Genomic DNA, 19,607 nt, shown 5'->3' on the forward strand with positions numbered 1-19,607 from the left:
ATTTGTAAAGAATATATCTTTATGGTTTTTGGATGATGTGTTTTGTATATATATATATATATATATATATATATATATATATCTGTTCCATCTAGTGTAATGTGCCAATCAAAACCACTTTTTCCTTGTTGATTTTCTGTCTGGGTGATCCATCCATTGATGTAAATGGGATGTTTAAGTCTCCTACTGTTTCTGTATTACTGTTAGTTTCTTCCTTTATGTCTGTTAATAGCTGCTCTGTGTATTTAGGAGCTCCCATGTTAGGTGCATAGGTATTTATAATTGTTGTATCTTCTTGTTGGATTGTTCCTTTTATCATCTTATCTTTCTTTTCTCCTGTCACAGTCTTTGTTTTTAAAGCCTACTTTGTCTGCTATAAGTACTCTACCCCAGCTTTCTTTTCACTTCCATTTGCCTGATAAATGTTTTTTTGTCCCTTCACTTCAGTCTGCCTGTGTCTTTAGGTCTGAAGTGAGTCTTTTGTAGGCGGTGTATGGATGGGTCTTGTTTCTTCTTTTGTTTTAGTCTTGTATTATTTTTACTTTCTAAGTTGCTTTTTGAACCATTATCAAAACTAATAGAGTATATCCCATGAATTGTGGCATAGTGATAGAGGGGTGATTTGGAGTTGTCAGCCTGGCATTAAGAGTTATTAATCCGTGAGCTAGATAATAGTCCTTCAGGTAAATGAGAGGAGATTTTAAGAAATTTAATTACCAATAATTAATTTTTAAAATCAGATGTGTCATTTTATTCTAAGGTAAAATTTAAATACTTTAGTTATTATATGTAGTGGATCTTGACTATAATGCCATTTATGATAATTTCTAAATGCTTAGGTATACAGAAACTAAATACTCTAGCCATGTATTGTTATGGCATTAGCTCAGATAGAATTAGGAATGCTAAGTCATTCTTTAATTTCAGTCCTTGATTTTGATACATATTCTCTGTCATCACTCAATCTTACTTTCTGACTTTAAGGAAAATATTAGTCAGCCATGTCTATTTTCTATTTACTTTCAAGAGAGAACTTACCTCCTCTTGTAGGGAAAGTTCACTTTGAGAGCAATGAGAGGAAAGTTCATTTTCTGATTTCTTTTTCTGGATAATTCTGTAGTGGGCTCTACCTGTACCAGCCCTCCCTCCTAATACAAAGAAAAGGGAACACTAGCTATGGTGTAAACATGTAACAGTTTCTCATTATCGGAATTAAAATCATTACTGCCCTTGTATTGTTAATTAATATGGAAATTATAATTTATATTAGTCCCTTGTTTTTCTGTATTTTGTAGAAATTATGTACGTTTATAAAGTGCGATAACAAATGTAAAAGGGATGAGATAATTTGATCAGTTGTATTTGCTTTTATTTCATTATATCAGCTTGAATTAAACTTGTGCTGGTTGTTTAGTTTTGATTGTATAACAGCAAAAAGGACTTTAGATTTACATATTTAATTTGTTCTCTTTTTAAGATGGTTCCATGGGAAAATTTCCAAACAAGAAGCTTATAACTTACTAATGACAGGTACTTGTATATTCACTCTTTATTTAAAAACCGACCACTTATCATCCATTTTGCCTTTAGCACTCATTTGATATCTAAACATACTGTAAATTCTTGTGCACCACAGAGAAACTGGCGTATTTGTTATCTGGTGTTTTTTAGTTGAACACATACATGCAGTATAAAATTCAGTGAAGTGTGTTTCTTTCTGTCGCAGTCGTGTTCTCTTCCCTACAAGCAGCACCAGATTTGAGTTTTTATCCTGTATTTTTATAAATTTTCAGTGTCCGTTTATATCTCCCATCCACGCCCCTAAACATACCCCTACACACACACACACACTCATAGGAGCATGCGATACACTTTTTTCATGTTAGGATATATTTTGGGAGATCATTCTGTGTCTGTTTATATAAGTTTTCATTATTCTTTTGAATGACCATAAGCTTCTGTTATATAAAAACCATAATTTATTATCTATATTTAGAGTAATGTGTAGTTTTATTTTTTGCTGTTCAGCTGCAGCAAATGTTCTTGCATTTATCTTTGTGCACTTGTGAAATTATAGAATTGGGCCTTATTTAAAATTTATTAATTTTAACATTTCTTTAAAGTTTGGTTATAGAGATATGCAAAGTAAAATTTGACTTGTATTGCGGGTTTATTATTTAAACTAAAAACCATTCTGTCATCATTTATCCTACCATTTAAGATGGAATTAATTTAACTACTAAGTATCTTTTTTTAAATTTATTTATTTGAGAGAGAGAGAGCCAGCGAGAGAGGGAACACAGGCAGAGGGAGTGGGAGAGGGAGAAGCAGGCTCCCAGTGGAGGAGCCTGATGTGGGGCTTGATCCCAGAATGCCAGGATCACGCCCTGAGCCGAAGGCAGACGCTTAACGACTGAGCCACCCAGGCGCCCCCTAAATATCTTTTTCATAGACCATACATTATGACATAAGTTTAAGCCATAATCTATAATGTAGAAATCCCAGTTCTTTAAAAACAACCAATGTTTGATAGCTTCTGTATATGGTGAGTAAACTACTGATTATTAAAGATGTTATCTGAATTACTGTTATGAACTGTAGCATTGGAGTTTAATGTAATAAATACTTGGCCCTTTTGGAAGATTTAAGGCAGTTTTAAAATCTTTTGATTTTATTGTGAAGATGTAGGTTAAGTAGGTTAAAAATAAGGAACATCATGATGAAATATGGTAGTAACAGAGACCAGATGCTCAACCAAAATGACATGCTATCAGCTTTGAGAGTGAGACCAAAATATTTATTTTAGTGAATTTACTGAATTTTGTATATAAGTTTATATTTTTGAACTTGGATGACCAAATACTTGAGGGACTCAGTTTAATGAACTTCAAGTTGAAAGGAGCTAAATTTAATTTCTTTGTGTTACTTTTTATTTTCTTTGGGTCACGTGCTCTTTTAAGAATCTGGTGATTTTCTCCCCTTAAAAGTGCACATAAGCACTTGCATGCACAATTTTGCATGAATTCCTCTTCTTAGGAATTTGAAATTCCTTGGTAGTAAGTGCCTTGGGTAGATGATTGGAACGCTTAGTAATTTACATAAGAATTGCATCTGATGTTCTAAGTGTTCAATGTGTTTTCCTAAAAGCAGTCAAGTTTTTATCTTTTCTATGTTATTAGTACTTAAGGCAGAGGAAAGACAAAGCGTTTTGATGTTGAGTCACTGCCAACTGAAGATATCAAAAAACCTTCTCTAAAGTTAGTGTGAAAATCTTTAATATATGATAACTTGTTTCTATATGACTTTTCAGGTTCTTACCTATTAAATGAAAGGTAGTGTACATGTATTTATTTTGATAAGGTACACACATATTTCATTTTTGAATCTACCTTTGTAAGTGTTGGTACTGTTTTATTACAGTTATTACTTTTTAATATTTAATCAGAAGCATTGATTAAATACAGAGTATTCCTAAACAAAATTAACTTTTTTTAGACTTTTCTTATTAAGAGGATTTACAAATAGAATGTACCCATTTAGCCAGTGTCCTCCACCTGTGGTTAGGTTTTTCTTTCGAAGTCATGACAGGTATAGACATTATTAACCAGAAATCACAGCTGCAGACTTATTTTTATGTAATACACACATGCAACATCATGGGTGGTTGTGACTCAAACTAGAAAATATAAAAATGTATTAAAATTGTCTTTATTATAAAACAAGTTCCTGGTGAAAAGTTATATATGTTTATGACTTTTAAATGTACTTTATAATTACGTTACTTAACACTATTTCTTTTTTTATTTGATAATTAGGAAATAAAACTAACAGCTTAATTTTTACAGTTGGCCAAGTATGCAGTTTTCTTGTGAGGCCCTCAGATAATACTCCTGGTGACTATTCACTTTACTTTCGGACCAATGAAAATATTCAGCGATTTAAAATATGTCCAACACCAAACAATCAGTTTATGATGGGAGGCCGATATTATAACAGGTGAGTTGTGAGAAATTTTAGTTATCTTTTACATTTGGCAAAAATAGTTGAAATTTCGATAACACAGTGTATCAGATTCAAAATTGTATAAAAGTGTCTGACTTTTTAGAATTTAAAATTATAAGGCCTTTAATATAATTTAGTAGTAGTCCTGTCCAAGGATTCTTCAGTGTCAAACATGAATATAAGTTAATAACTATAATTTGTTCTCTTCCAATACTCTTCCAATATAATTTATGTGTTTGTTGATTATGTGCAGACTATTTATACCAAATTTGCTAAGTTCTTAACTGTAGTATAGCAAAACATTTGTTCTAAGAGAAAGAAAATATATTACATTCGTTTATTAGTGAGACATTTTATTTTATTTTTTTATTTTTATTTTTTTTAAGATTTTATTTATTTATTTGACAGAGATAGAGACAGCCAGCGAGAGAGGGAACACAAGCAGGGGGAGTGGGAGAGGAAGAAGCAGGCTCATAGCAGAGGAGCCTGATGTGGGGCTCGATCCCACAACGCCGGGATCACGCCCTGAGCCAAAGGCAGACGCTTAACCGCTGTGCCACCCAGGCGCCCCTATTTTATTTTATTTTTTTAATTTTATTCATTTATTTGAGAGAAAGAGAGTACAAGCAAGGGGAAGCAGCAGGCAGAGGGAGAGTGGGGAGCCTGATGTGAGGCTCAATCCCAGGACCCTGAATCTGGGATGCTTAACTGCCTGAGCCACCCAGGCACCCCAAGACATTTTAATAGGAAGAAAAAGTTCTTGAAGAGTAAACAGGGACTTTACTACAAATGTTTCCCACGTAATTGGGTTGTTCTCAAGTTGACATTTCTTGTTTGTAATTACTGGTTCCTACTTCTCATTTTAAAATTATAGTAAGCTCATTGATTATCCCAAAGCTCAGAATGAACTTCAGTCACTGTAGCAGGAAAATAAGTTAATAGAGAAGCCATACGATAGAATCTCAGCTTTTTTTTTTTCTTTCTGTATATTAGAAGGAAATCTTTCGTTTTTTATTTTTCCTAATGTAAAGAATTTCCCATACTAGATAACTCTAGAGTGGCATTGTCTTCCTCTTTTGGAGGCTTTTATAAACTAAAATGATGGTATTTGCCTAGTTTAATCCCTTAATACCACAGCAGTATTCTCCATCCCATTTAGAATTTCTCTTAATTCCAGCTTGACCTTTGAGGGTATAGAGATCCAGCAGCTGGTTTATCTGAGAAAACAAAACAAACAAACAAAAAAACAAGTTGTAGTTGCTTGCCAGAAGGCCCACGGTTATGAGAACAGTTATGGGACATCAAGTGGAAGATGTGAGTCTAGACATTTGGGTTCTTTTGCACACATCATACAAAAAAGCTGCTTGAGTGGTTTCTACATTAATAGTCCAATCTAGACATCCTCAGTGAAAATCTAGCTAGCTGCAATTTTAGCTCTTTATGAAGGTAAATTACTTTTTCCCATTTTCCAGTTTTCTGGGGACTTGGAATATATAAAACTGTAAATTGAAAACATATTCTTAACTGAATTGATAAATATCTACCTGGAAACTTTTAAAGATAAAATAATTTACATAGATTTATTTTCAGGGAAGTTTGTTTACTGACTTAAATTTCCTTATGATATACATTCTGCCAAATGAAAATTCTTCCTACGTAATGGAAGCAAGTCTATAAAATATATAAAGGTTGACTTTTTTATTGGTAAAGACCAGAATGAAGCGGGAAGAAAGAAATATTTGAAGTATATTTCTTTCTAAATTATTGCAAAATTATTAGTCTGCTTACAAAATGATGACTTAAAAATTTTTAAATACGTGTTAATTTTGTGGCCATGATCATTAACCCTAACCCCCCAATTTTTTCTTTTTATAAAAACATGTATTTATTTATTTTAGATAGCAAGCGATTGCGAGCATGCACAAGTAGGGGTAGGGGCAGAGAGAGAATCTTTCAAGCAGACTCCCCACCGAGTGTGATGTCCAATGTGGGGCTTGATCTCATGACTCATGAGATCATAACCTGAGCTGAAACCAAGAATCTGATGTTCAGCTGACTGAGTCACCCAGGTGCTCCCCCACGCACGAATTTTCTTTATAGATATGTTCATTTGGTAAAGTTCAGAAGTATTGTTTCTAGTATTAATATTAAAAATTTTTTTTCAAAGAAAGCTACAATTATGTAAATCTGATGCTGGAAAAGGGCAGTTTTACAGTTGTTTGGAAATACATATTTCAGCATGGAAATATATTCAGTGTTAGTGTCAGTTTTAATAAAGTAAATCTTAGAAGATAAACCTTTGTGGGGTGTTTGGCTGACTCAGTTAAGAAGAGCATGCCACTCTTGATCTCAGGGTTGTGAGTTTAAACCTCACATCGGGTGTAGAGATTACTAAGAAAAAATAAATGAACTTAAATAGATAGACCTTTGTGATTATCACTTACTGTTTAGATATGTAAATGTTAAGTTGGATTATCCAATAAATCTATATAACAGAGCCACACTCTACTGTCTTTTCTCCCCATTAATTCTACATTAGTCTTTTGGTAAAGAGCAGTAGCACTTAAGTCTGTTTCATTTAGAAACTGCTTTGTCGAGACATAACTTATCATTCCTATGTTAAAACTTTTAGAAAAGCAGGAGAAGCATTTAACAGCAGGTATAATTCAAACATTTATTAACGAGTTTACTTTTTGAAATATATTGTACAGACCCTGTGCACATACATTAAAGAGAAAGGTCTGTGAGGTACACTTCTATGAGAACAGATGGTTGGCTGACTGTGATGAGTTCAGGGCTGTTCACATGGGCATAGGAGACTCAGTGGAAAGAGAGCAGTTGAGGTAGTGATGAGAAGGGAGAGAGAGGAAGGATTTTGGTCAGACCTTGAAGATTACTAACATTTATCTAGGAGGTTCAAGGAGAGACATGGTTTTATTTATTAAGTAAATTACTAAAATGAAAGTATAGGATATAGTATCTCTAGAAAATCACATTTATTTCACAGATGGATAGTGAACATGTTTTAGTTTTCTAAGATGTAAATCTATCTGATTTCATATCTAAAACTTCCAAGGAATGTCTAGGAAATTCTGGGTTGTTGTGTCTCCCTTGACTGTTAAGTATATCTGGGCAGAATATGAACTAAAGTAACTTTTAAAAAAAATATCTTGAAAGTCCAGCTCATTGGTAAAAATATATCTGATTGGTTGCCACGTACTTTTAAATTTGCTCTTGGGCAGTCTGAACTGTATTCCACAACAGTGTCCTGTTCTTTCAGCTCGTGGACAAGAATTACATTGAAACGCTGAGATGCTCCACAGGGTCAATTGCATTTTACAGTTACTGAGTCAAACCTTTGATATTTACTGTTTTTTTTATAGATTTGATGCTTTTTGCTTTGAAACACGTAGTCATCTCTGTGGTGGTATCTGTCTTCAAACGTCTTCTTTTCTGATTTTCTTTTTTCTTTCAACATTTTTGGATTTATATGTTTTATTACATTTTTCCTTTAAACACTTAGAACTCTCTTTGTCTTTTTTAATGTGAATACCTTTTTACTTGTCTCATTTTGTGCCCCTCCCCCTTGCGTAAAATGCTGCCTCTGGTATTTAGTTCATATCCATTCATACTTGTTTTTTTCATTAATCATTTCAGGTCTTCTCTTTAGCTATTTTTAACATTATATTTGGTTTAAATTAATTTTGTAGCACAGCAAAGACATTTTATCTTCGGAGACATATATGTGTGTGTATATATATGTATCTTTGGAGAGAGGGATGTGCGTATGTGTATATACACATATATATCTCTAAAGATAAAATATATGTTTCAATTCCATCAGTAGAGGAACTGTGGAAAAAATCAAGTGGAAGGTTAAACAACATCTGTTTTGAGAAATGTTTCCTATCTGTACCTAAAATAGCCATTCCTCCAGTATATTAAACGAAAGTTGAAAAGTCTGGGATTTAAATATTCAGGGCAATAAAATGACCTACTGTTTATACAGAAACACTTTTATATTGGAAAACTCATTACGCCCTGCTAAAATACGTCTTAAAGTACATTATATAATGCCATTTTATTTTCAGTTTTATTAGTAAAATTTCCCAGATAGTAAGAATATTTTATAGCATTGTTTATCAAAATCATCTGTAAGCCTTTCCTGTGGTAGCAATAACCCTACATGTAAAATTAGCTCCTGGTCTTCTGTTCGTTTCTGCTTTTACTTGCTGTTAATGTTTTATGATCTAACTTCATCTGATTGTTATGAAAGCAGAATGTGTGTTTTGATGACAAAAATTCTTAAAATCTACCTGAACTTGCTATATAAATGCCATTTCTCTATCAGTTCTTTCTCAATTCCTCAGAAATGCTCTTTAAAAAAAAAAAAAGGTAGATTTTTATTCTTTCCTTACTTATACTGACTCTGAGTATATGCATGCAAAATTGGAATCCCTGACCCAGGTATTCTGACCTGTAAATGAATTCTTGCTTTTTTAAAATAATGTGACTATTATAATCATATATACTATTGATGTAGTTGGGTTATATGCTTTGGAAAACACTTGCAAATACATAATCCTTGCTAACAGGGTCTTTGTATATTTTGAAGATTTGCATTTTTTATAAGACAAATTATGTCAATGTCAGTAATTTTTATTTTAACAGCATTGGGGACATCATAGATCACTATCGAAAAGAACAAATTGTTGAAGGGTATTATCTTAAGGAGCCTGTACCAATGCAGGTCAGTGTTGTTTTTCTTTTTGCAGTAATAAGCATTTTATTTTAAAATGCATTTTTGGTGGTATGTTTTATGCACACATTCATGCCTTTACACTTGGATAAAATTTAAAACTGCCATTAGTCAGATTCTTTCAGAAAGTAAATTGTAAGAGAAACACTTAGTTTTTATTGTTGTTGATTCTAGCCTTTGTGGCTTTTTGAGAACAGAAGCAGTGGTGGGGCAGAAGCCATGTTACATCGGGTCAGAGAGTGAGCTTGTTGGAGGCAAAAGTGAAGACAGCAAGGATAAACCACAGCTGGGCTTACATAGGTGAGCTTGGTAAATAAAATAAAAATGAACTCTAGAAGAAGATATAGGGCTGAGATTATTGTTTATTTGGCTGTAGGTTTATGGTGAGGGCGTCTTGTGCACATCTGTATACTCTGCATAAAGCCACTAGTAGTGAGGAGAGCGACAGTGGTGGGTGAGATGGGGTAGTGGCAGTACTTGATGTACAAGGTCCTAGGAAAGGCAAGAGTGGCTAAAAGCCACAATATAAGAAGGAAGATTGGTCTTGAACAAGAGGGCCTGTTGAATATTAGCTGCTTAATGCATAGGGTTATTGCTTAGTCTCTGTGTTTCTTATACTTTCTGAAGAGTGGTAGGCAAAGTTTGTAGCAGAGGTTAGGAACAGGTATTTCAAAAGAGTGATTAAGAATTTTCTATGTGGAAAACAGAGGTATTGATACTCCAGGGACATAAAGAAGGGTTTCTGGGTGCCCAGCTAAACTTCCACAGTGACTGGTTATGTCTCTAGCTTCTCAGTTTTTGCTCCTCCTAACAAGTTAGTTTCAGAGGGTTGTACCTGCTCTCCGTTGTAGTTGCTGAGGTGGGGGATCATTATTCTGATGCTTAATTTCAATTCAAGAATCATCATCATTTTGTCACACTTAATATAGCTTCATTTCCTCATACTTTTCTGGTAGAATGTGTGGTCCACGAGAGCAGGGGTGTTGTGTTGTATTCCCAGTGCCTAGACTAGCATCAGGGTTACTGAGTGAACGACTGTCTGCTCTCCAGTAGGAAGCACCTACTTCATCCTTTCTGTATGATCGCTACTGTGTCTTAACCTCATCGTGCTTGTTGCTATCTCCATGTCCACCCCTTCCTCTCGGCCTGTCTAAGCACTGCTAGTTCCAGATCCATCTAAAGTTTCACTTTCTCCTTGACACCTTCCTAATAACCATAGTCAGTCCTAATGTCCCTCTTTTGTTGGCAGTTCTGACAGACATTGTTCACTATTCTACTTACTGCATATTAAAATGAGCTGTTTAAAAAAAGATTTTATTTATTTATTTGAGAGAGAGTGAGGCAGGGGGAGTGGCAGCCAGAGGGGGAGGGAGAGGCAGGCTCCCCGCTGAGCAAGGAGCCCAATGCAGGGCTCAGTCCCAACCATGACCTGAGCCAAAGGCAGACTTTTTTTTTGTAATTTTTATTTTGTTATATTAGTCACCATACAGTATATCCCCAGTTTTTGATGCAATGTTCCATGATTCATTATTTGCGTATAACACCCAGTGCACCATGCAGTATGTGCCCTCCTTAATACCCATCACTGGCCTATCACAATCCCCCACACCCCACTCCTCTGAAGCCCTCAGTTTGTTTCCCAGAGTCCACAGTCTCTCATGGTTCATTCCCCCTTCTGTTTACCCCCCATCATTCTTCCCTTCCTTCTCCTACCGATTTTCCTATTTCTTACATTCCATAAATGAGAGAAACCATATGATAATTGTCTTTCTCTGCTTGACTTATTTCACTTAACAATCTCCTCCAGTCCCATCCATGTTGCTGCAAATGTTGGGTAATCGTTCTTTCTGATGGCTGAGTAATATTCCATTGTGTACATGGACCACATCTTAGTCCAGTCATCTGTTGAAGGGCATCTCGGCTACTTCCACAATTTAGCTGTTGTGGACAATGTAGTGAAGAGAAGGGCTATATGCTCCGCAGTGTTCAAAGGCAGACTCTTAATGGACTGAGCCACCTAAGCACCCTCCCCACCCTCTGTTTTTTTTTCTTTTAATCACATGGTTTGGTACCTGTTTTCTATAAGCACTGCTCAGGGTCTTTTTATTCGGGGTCGGAGGTGCCTTTACCTCCAGATTCTGCCACTGTGTCCCACTGCTGTATCCTGAATTCTAATTCACATTGGCTTTTAGAGTTAATGGCGGTTTTGTTTCAGAAGCCTACAGATTTTATTTGTCTACAAATTAAGTCCTACATTTTCCCATTTTGAAATTGTGCTTAGAATTTTTTAATTTAATTTTTTTTAGAAAGATTTACTTTTGTAGAATAAAAACTTAGCACAATAAGTAAGTAGTATTTGACATTTAAACTTTGGTATTTAAGTTATAAAGTTGTTTAAAGAATTACTTCAAATATATAGTCTGCCGTACTCCCATGTTGCAATTTCTTAATTCAGCAAACCCCACATTGTTGTCATTTGCAAAAGTGCCAATTAAGGCCTTGAATACTTCAGAAATAACTGATGCCAATCACAAAGCAATTTGATTACTACATAAAAACCATTAAGTGCTATTTGAAGTCTATTAATTAGGGCCTGGAGTAAAAAAGTAGGTTACTGTAGAAGTTTGGGAATCATAATACTTACCTATCCTTCCCAGCAGGATTCTATTGCAGAACAGAAAGTGTAATAATAACCTTTTATTAATGGGAAAACTGATTAGCTCACACACACACCCCCCCAGGTGACTCTGCATACCCCACTCAGAGTAAGACACTGGAATGGAAAGAGCAGTCCTAGGTAGATCTGCTTTCTCTGTGGAGCTAACACTTCTGGAGACAGACATTAGAAGCAAAGGAGCCTTTTGAGACAGTGAAGCCCACGATAAAATAGGTAGCATTTTTTAAGCAGTATGTTTTAGACACTGTTCTTACTAGCTTTTTAAATTTTTCAACAGCTTGATGAGGTCGCTACTGTATGGTAGGGAAATTGAGACTGGAGAGGGTAATGACCTAGGGCACTGAGTCATCCTTGATTCTTCTTTCTCTCCTATGCTTTGTATCCACACTGTCAGAAACTTCATGCTGACTCTGCCTTCCAAATAAATGTAGCACATGACCACCGTCAGAATCTGTCTTTGGTCTCCCTGTTTCCACCGTTGCCCCTTAACACTGCACAACAGTCAGAGGGATCCATTTAAAATGTGAGTCAGATCATTTCACTCTTCTCGTTAATACCTGCACATGTTCTATATTTCATTCAGAGTGAAAGCCAAAGTCCTTACAGTGGCCTCTCAGACCATAGATGTCATCTCGTTGGTCCTCTGAACTCCTGTCTTATACCATTTCTCTCTCTTTCTCCACTCATACTGGCTTCTCTGCTGATTTTTAATATATGCCAGGCTCTCTCCTGCTTTAGGATCTTTGCTTAAGCTGTTGACTCTGCCCAAAATGATTTTTTTCCCTCAAATATCCACTTGCGTCATTCTCTTACTCCTTTTGCTCAGAAATTAGCTTCACAATGAGATTGACCCATACACCTTATTTAATACTGCTACTTGCCCTACCCTGTAAAGCACTTACCATTTCTTTAACATACAGTATGATTTATGTATTATGTTTATTATCTTTCCCTCATTAGAATATAAGTTCTTTGAGGATAAGGATCTTTGATTTGTTCACTCATATATCTCAAGAACTAGAACAGAGCCTGGCACTGAACAAACATTTATTGAATTAAATGTACGGGAATATTTAAGACTTCCCCAGAACTGTGCAGAGAGTAGGCCCTAAAGCCTTCGTTTTGTCATCCAGTGATTTACTGGAGTTCGGAAAGTGAAGTTCTGTCCTTGGCCATAGTGTCTTCTAATATAATGGAATCCTTTAGAAATTGTACATAAGTTTATCAGCCCCTACCTTAATACAGTTTAGAAAAGAGCTATGGAAATCATCCTGAAATCAGATATTTAAATCCAAATATTAGTGTAGTTATGTCTTGAAGAACAAACTACAAATATGCCCCATTCTGTAGCCAATACTAAATATTATCATCATTATTATTTTTAAAGATTTTATTTATCAGAGAGAGAGCAGGCATGAGCTGGGGGAGATGCAGATGGAGAGGGAGAAGCAGACTTCCCCACTGAGCAGGTAGGCCAAGGCAGGGCTCTATCCCAGGACTTTGGGATTATGACCTGAGCAGAAGGCAGATGCTTAACTGACTGAGGTACCCGGGCGCCCCTAAATATTATCATTATTGAAATAAAAGACTGATAAGTACAAATCTATATAACCAGGAAAGTAGTCATCACTATTTATCATCTGGGTCCAGTGTATCCTTTTAAATTTTTTATTCTTAAGTCATTTTATGAATAATTCTTAGAAGTAGGAATAAAGGTATAGTCCAAAAAAGGTTATTAGAAAATTTAATAAGAATTTAAACACAGCAAACTCAAATGTTTTTCCATATTTCCTTGGTTATAAAGGCTTGAAATAAGCAGTTGTTAATTCACTGTCATGCATGGACCTGGAACATACCCATCTTGTAAATCCTGATTCCAGATTTCAGACACATCTCTAATTAATTCTTGCTTTGTAATTACTCTGGTTATTCTTCCCACACTTTCCCTGTCAGAATCCAATACTGATTCCAGATGTAAATATCTCTCTACTGGGCTTTAGTTTATGATTCTTGCTTTTTGTTCATTTACTTGAATTTTCAAATGGAATAATTTTGAAAACTTGGATGGCTTATGATTTTGTTGGGAGAGTACAGCCTTCTTTGCTCTATAAGGGTAAAATATTTTTCTGTTTAGATTTTTAAACATCAATTTCAGTGATAAATATGGTGAATTTTAAAATTTCTACGTATGTTTCCTTCTACAACCTTTGGATACAAAGTACCTTTTGTACACTTATAAATCATATTAAGTAAATCTTGGTGCACAAACATAAAAATTAAAAGAACCCTTCTTTTTAGCAAAACGGGACAGTTGAGATTCTTATCACAAGATACAGTATGATGATATCCTTCCTATTAAATGTCTGACTAGGTAGAAACACCATACGTATTTCCTGCCCCCCCCCTCCAAATATATCATTTACTCAGTGTTTCTTGAGTTTGAGAAAGTTTAAGGATACTGTCATCTGAAGAATTATAGTGTGAGATTTTTGCTTATCAAAAATCAATTTTATCACGATAGATCACAAAGTGCTTCTGCCTCTTGCTTTCATCTTTTGATTCTTTTAATAATTGTCAAAATCTTCCTATGTCAACTTTTTCTCTTTGCTATTAGCAGAAAATCAAGAGTTCTGGGCTGTGCTCAATGAAAGCTAATGGTGGGCTTTTACACTTTTTTGAAAGACGCTGCAACATTTGGCAACACAGTTTAAAAAAAAACCAACAAAGGATGATGCAATAGAAATAGTTTATTTCACTCTTGCATCATCCTGTAAGCTAATGGTTGGCAAACGTTTCTGTAAAGGGCCAGATTATAAATATTTTAGGTTTTGCAGGCCCTTCAGTCTCCATCTGAGCTGTTGAACTCTGCCTTTGTAAGTGAGAAAGAAACCACAGACAAAACATAAAGGAATGAGTGTGGGTGTGTTTCGATAAAACTTTATGTTCGGCACCAGGCAGTGGGCTGGATTTGGCGCCTGTGCCATGGTTTGCCAACCCCTGATCTTTAGCGTACTTGAGAAGTAATTTTTGAATAATGATGAAATGATTCCTAGGATGATGAAATAGCAGAATGTTTCAAGATAGAGGAAAAATATGATTTATGAAAATCTCATATCTTAGATTTATAAAAGGATCAGTTGGACCCATGAAGTCTCTAAGAAAATCATCATAAAATATTAATCCTAGCAAATAGTAAGAACTACTCAAAAAAGAATTAAGAAACTGAAATTGAATCCAGTGGATTCCAATGGTAATACTGATGACTGATTTATTTTGGAAAGATCATTATAAAGACACTCTTCTCTTTATATTCTTCCTGACATCAGAATTCTTTTTGTTACTTGGGAGGATTTAGCACTTAAGACACGTGTCCATTCCTGAAAGTCAGAGTTATGTAAAACCATAATGAAAACCACAAGGTTATGGGATGGTAAGGTTAGGGGTATAACACTCAAGAACCTCATCACTAACATGTAACAATAAGAACCTAATAAAATGTAGCATAGTTTTTTCTGTGCTAAATGGTTAAGAAATACTTAACTACTACATAAATATGGCACTTTACCTTGAAAAAGACCTGAAGTTTACTTGTCAAAGAGGCTATCAGAAGGGTTATGATTATTGTAAGGTGGTAGAAGGATTATTTGAAATCAGATGGTGTTCTAATCCCAGGTGTGGATGGGTGGTGTGGCATATTACGCTTGGTGAATTGAGAGGACTGTGAGGTACTGGAGGTGTGTTTTGTATATTCCCATGTATCTCATATCAGCTAAGTGCAGTTTTCTGCATTCACCTAGTGCATCTCATAGACATAACTCTGCATAAGCTACCAGGAATTAGTTTTATGCTTATATTGGTTCCCAATTTATCAGTTCTGTTGGGACAAATTCATGTTGTCAGTGTTACTTGCTATAACAAACAAGGCAACATAACAAAACTGTATTTTTGAGACTTTCTTTGGAAAATATGTTACATTATTTTACAATTCAGCCTTAAAAACTTTATTTAAATGTTCTAGACAGACATAGAACTTGGCTTTTAATTGGTAATTTAGTAGATTTTATTTAATTTCCATCAAGAATTCGTGAAATAATTTTAATATTTTTGAAAATTCAGGATCAAGAACAAGTTCTCAATGATACAGTAGATGGCAAGGAAATCTATAATACAATTCGTCGAAAAACAAAGGATGCCTTTTATAAAAATATTGTTAAAAAAGGTTATCTTCTAAAAAAGGGTAAGTATTAACTTTAAAGATTCAATTTCAGTATTTTCCATTACTATTTAGTAGAAACAGTGTAAATATTGGGCATAAAACTTCCCACTCATGTATTTAATAAGTTGTTTCAACATGAATTATTAGTAATTGACCCTTGTTTAAAGCTTTTATATCTAAATATCCTTCAAAATCTAGTCTAGGATAAAGAAGTTGTGGTATATATGCACAATGGAATACTACTCAGCCATCAAAAAAATGAAATCTTGCCATTTGCAATGACGTGGATGGAACTAGGGTACTATGCCAAGCGAAATAAGTCAATCAGAGAAAGATAATTTCATATGCTCTCACTCATATGTGGAATTTAAGAAACAAAACAGGGTCATGGGGGAAGAGAGGAAAAAATAAAACAAGATGAAATCAGAGAGGGAGACAAACCATGAGAAACTTAATCATAGGAAACAAACAGGATTGCTGGAGGGGAAGGAGGCAGGGGGGATGGGGTAACTGGGTGATGGACATTAGGGCACATGATGTAATGAGCACTGGGTATTATATAAGATCAATGACCTCTGCCTCTGACACTAATAATATAGGTTAATTAATTGAGTTTAAATACAATCTAGAGTCTAGTATATTAAGTCCACATTTTCAAGCAAACTTTCATGAAACAAGCTTACATATTTCCAAGTATGTCTTTCAATCTTGAGGTCAATTCCAGTGCGAGGTATTTGATTCTTTGCCCCCTGTCTACCCCGTACTTCATTATTTTATTTCTTTTTAAAGAGAGACTTCTAATGACACTTGTCACATTCATTGTTTTGATGTTTCTGTTTTATAGATTTGCCTCAATTTAACATTAAGAAATGTTAGGGGTTGGTTGTTAGGGTGTGGGGTGGAAGAGTATTTTCTTATGATTAAAAAAGAATTATTCCTAAGCAAAAATTTTAAAGATTTTATCTTAATGATACTTTAAAAGATATAGTTATGGTACCATTGTCATTTACTCTGTGATCCATTAAAACAAGCAGTATAACAAGAGGCATTTTTCTACAGATAAATTTAATAGGCATTTTCTTATTTTGTAAGGATTGGTATATTACTGAAGCTTTGGAATAAAAATGGGAATATTTTTATTTTCAGCAACAATTTTTATGAGATATATATATATATATATATACACACACACACATATGACTTCATAGTTTATTATTTGGCTAAGGGAAAGCACTTTTTTTTTTTTTTTTTTAACCAGGCAAAGGAAAACGGTGGAAAAACTTATATTTTATCTTAGAGGGCAGTGATGCCCAACTTATTTATTTTGAAAGTGAAAAACGAGCTACCAAACCAAAAGGATTAATAGATCTCAGCGTATGTTCTGTCTATGTTGTTCATGATAGTCTCTTTGGCAGGTAAGAAATTGGTTTCATATTTCTTTTTGGAATTGTTTTAATAATAAAATACTGTGGATATATTCAGATCATTTTTCAAAGCATAGTGAATTTTTGAGAGTCCTAAAATCATCTGAAAATGTCAGATTTACTTTCTAGGGGTAACTTCTGTCTTCCTTATTTATTTTAGACTAACCTGTGCATGAAATTCCACTTTTGTATTATATAGAAATCTTTGGAATGACATTTCCTGTAGTAAAACATGACCTGTATATCGCATGTTTCCTCCCTCCCCTACTCATCTTTTGAATGACTGACTTTGTGTCTTCGTCCTCTTTCCCGTTTTATCAAATTCTCTAACTCATTGCATCTGATAGTTCTGAGTACACTCGGTTGTATTAATAACCTGATAGGCAGGTTCCTAAAAAAATTTGACATTAAGAAACAATTCTAATAAAATAATTGCTTCAGTAGGAAAAAGGAGAGTATTTCAGATTTGGAGTCAAAACATTTTTTCTTACATTAATTTCAAAGTTTTTCAAAAAGTAAATATAAATGTATAAGTTAAAGGTGAATCGTGACCATCACAAGGCCCATCCAGCTGTTGATTACTTGTGATTTTTTGATGAGGAACAATGGTCTTTCTTTACCTGTCACCAGTATTATTAATAATTGAATCTAGAGTCTTTTTTGATAAACTTACCATTTTTATTATATATTGGTATTAATAAGACACAAGGCAATTAAAAACAAATGCTTTTTACAACTTCTTTTTCTGCTGCAAGATGGCATTTCTACTAAGCAAGTCCAGCTTTATCCTGTTTAAGTTCTGGAAGCTTCAAAACAAATAGCTGTAGAATGTACAACCTTGTCATTTCTTTTCTCCAAACTGTGTTTAGGATATCACATTGGTGTTATTTGTAATTTTAATAGTCAGGTTTTTAAATGGTCAAGGTTTGAGAAATGCTGAATTGAACACATAGTTTATTACCTTAAAGCAGGGCTTTTTGGAATCTCTGCTAGTGTTTATATTCTGCATCACTAAGAGGGAATTATAATATGAAATATTTCATGAATCCTTTGACCTTGATAACCCCCCCCTTTTTTTCAAACACTTCCTAATATCTCATAAAAACAGCTCTTCCAAAAAACAAGCAAAAATTTTTTAGGTAAGATGGGATATCCTAACTTTTGTTTTTCCTTCCTTAACAATATGAGAACCTTGGCCTTTGGGTGTGGTTAGATCAGACCTCTGGCTCTTTTCTTTTCATCTTTCTGCTCTGCCTGCCTTTGCATGTACTGAATTATTCCTCACAAAACAGTTTTTCCTTCATGGTACCAAAATGGCCTACAGTACCCAGAGAAGGAAAAAGTAAGCATTCCCTCCGGTAATGATTGAAAATCCTGAGAATGCACTGTTGAGCCACCTCTCAGTCAGTGTGTGGTCCTGGCTTACCTGAAGTAGCAAAGGAACGGGATTACCTTTATAAACGGAGGCTATTGGGTGCCCAAACCCCGTTGCTGAGGATGAGCCCACTGAAATAGAAGCTGCTATGTATTCTCTGTGGGAGAGGGAAATGGATGTTGGGGAGACAACCAACTATTCACCACCAAAACATGGTTTATTTGTGCTTTGAATAGCTGCAAGACGGAAGAGATTTTGGTGACAAGCATATTGAAATAAGTAATATGAAATAGGTGGTTCTTAAGCTGAGCCGTGGAAGATGGGTATAAATTCATTTAGATAATTAGATTAGAGCTTTCCCAATCTGCGTGCCACGAATAGGTTATGGGTGTCCCTTGAGGTATTGGTGGTTATAAAAATGTTACTGTAATAAAAATATTAAATGTTTTAAATTTCAACATTTCATTATTGTAAAATATATAAGGGAGTTCTTCAAAAAATGTAACTTTAGATACTTTTTTTAGATATTTGGTTTTTTTTCATTGTTACTTCTTTGATTGGCTTTAAAGTATAGTTATTTTCCCACCATCAGGGGCAATTTGGTGATTAAAGCTGAAAAGTCATTAAAATCACAAGATGAAAACAGTAGCCTTAAAAATTCAACCTATTAATTAGGCCACTTAAGAAATGTATTGGGATAACTAAATCCAGTAAATCTTCTCTTCCTCAGCCTAAATATTTTGCGTATAAGTTGAGTAAATCAGTGGTGCCAGGCACACTGTGTTGGCACCATACCACTAAGGAACTGTAAGTTTTAAATAAAAGTCCCTCTGCCCCCATAGGTTCCCCTCCCAATCCCCTCCTTTCCGTAGATCTGTTCCTACAAAATCAAATTATACTCGGGAAGCTTGTTAGGAGATCTTGAAATTAATAGCTAAAGCTAAAATGCTTCTCACGGAGTTGGAGAACTTCCTTGTTGAATCAGTCTGTGTGGAAATTGCCACTTGTATGTTTGAAACCAAAAAGCAAAAGCAATAAAAGAGATACTGTTTTCAGATAGTATTAGATTGTGTTCAGATAGTATTATCAGGAAATGCATCGGTGAATCAAATGATAGGCTGTATACAGATCCAGAGATTACATTTTCACTGTAT

General features: G+C 34.6%; 1 protein-coding gene across 2 annotated transcripts in view; it reads left to right on the plus strand.

Annotated features, from left to right (window-relative positions):
• The window catches only part of RASA1 (RAS p21 protein activator 1), a 121,917-nt gene that overhangs the window by 76,469 nt on the left and 25,841 nt on the right, over positions 1–19,607 (plus strand). For both annotated transcript variants that reach the window (XR_004624126.1, XM_002913620.4), the window contains exons 7-11: positions 1,478–1,530; positions 3,846–3,996; positions 8,674–8,752; positions 15,555–15,675; positions 16,913–17,069. Coding sequence is in view for 1 of the 2 variants with exons in the window: in XM_002913620.4 (XP_002913666.2) it covers positions 1,478–1,530; positions 3,846–3,996; positions 8,674–8,752; positions 15,555–15,675; positions 16,913–17,069 (561 nt within the window). In the remaining variant the exon portion in view is untranslated. The remainder of the gene's footprint in view (positions 1–1,477; positions 1,531–3,845; positions 3,997–8,673; positions 8,753–15,554; positions 15,676–16,912; positions 17,070–19,607) is intronic.

This window comes from Ailuropoda melanoleuca, chromosome 3 (genome assembly GCF_002007445.2).
Source record: "Ailuropoda melanoleuca isolate Jingjing chromosome 3, ASM200744v2, whole genome shotgun sequence".
Classification (NCBI taxonomy): Eukaryota; Metazoa; Chordata; class Mammalia; order Carnivora; family Ursidae; genus Ailuropoda; species Ailuropoda melanoleuca.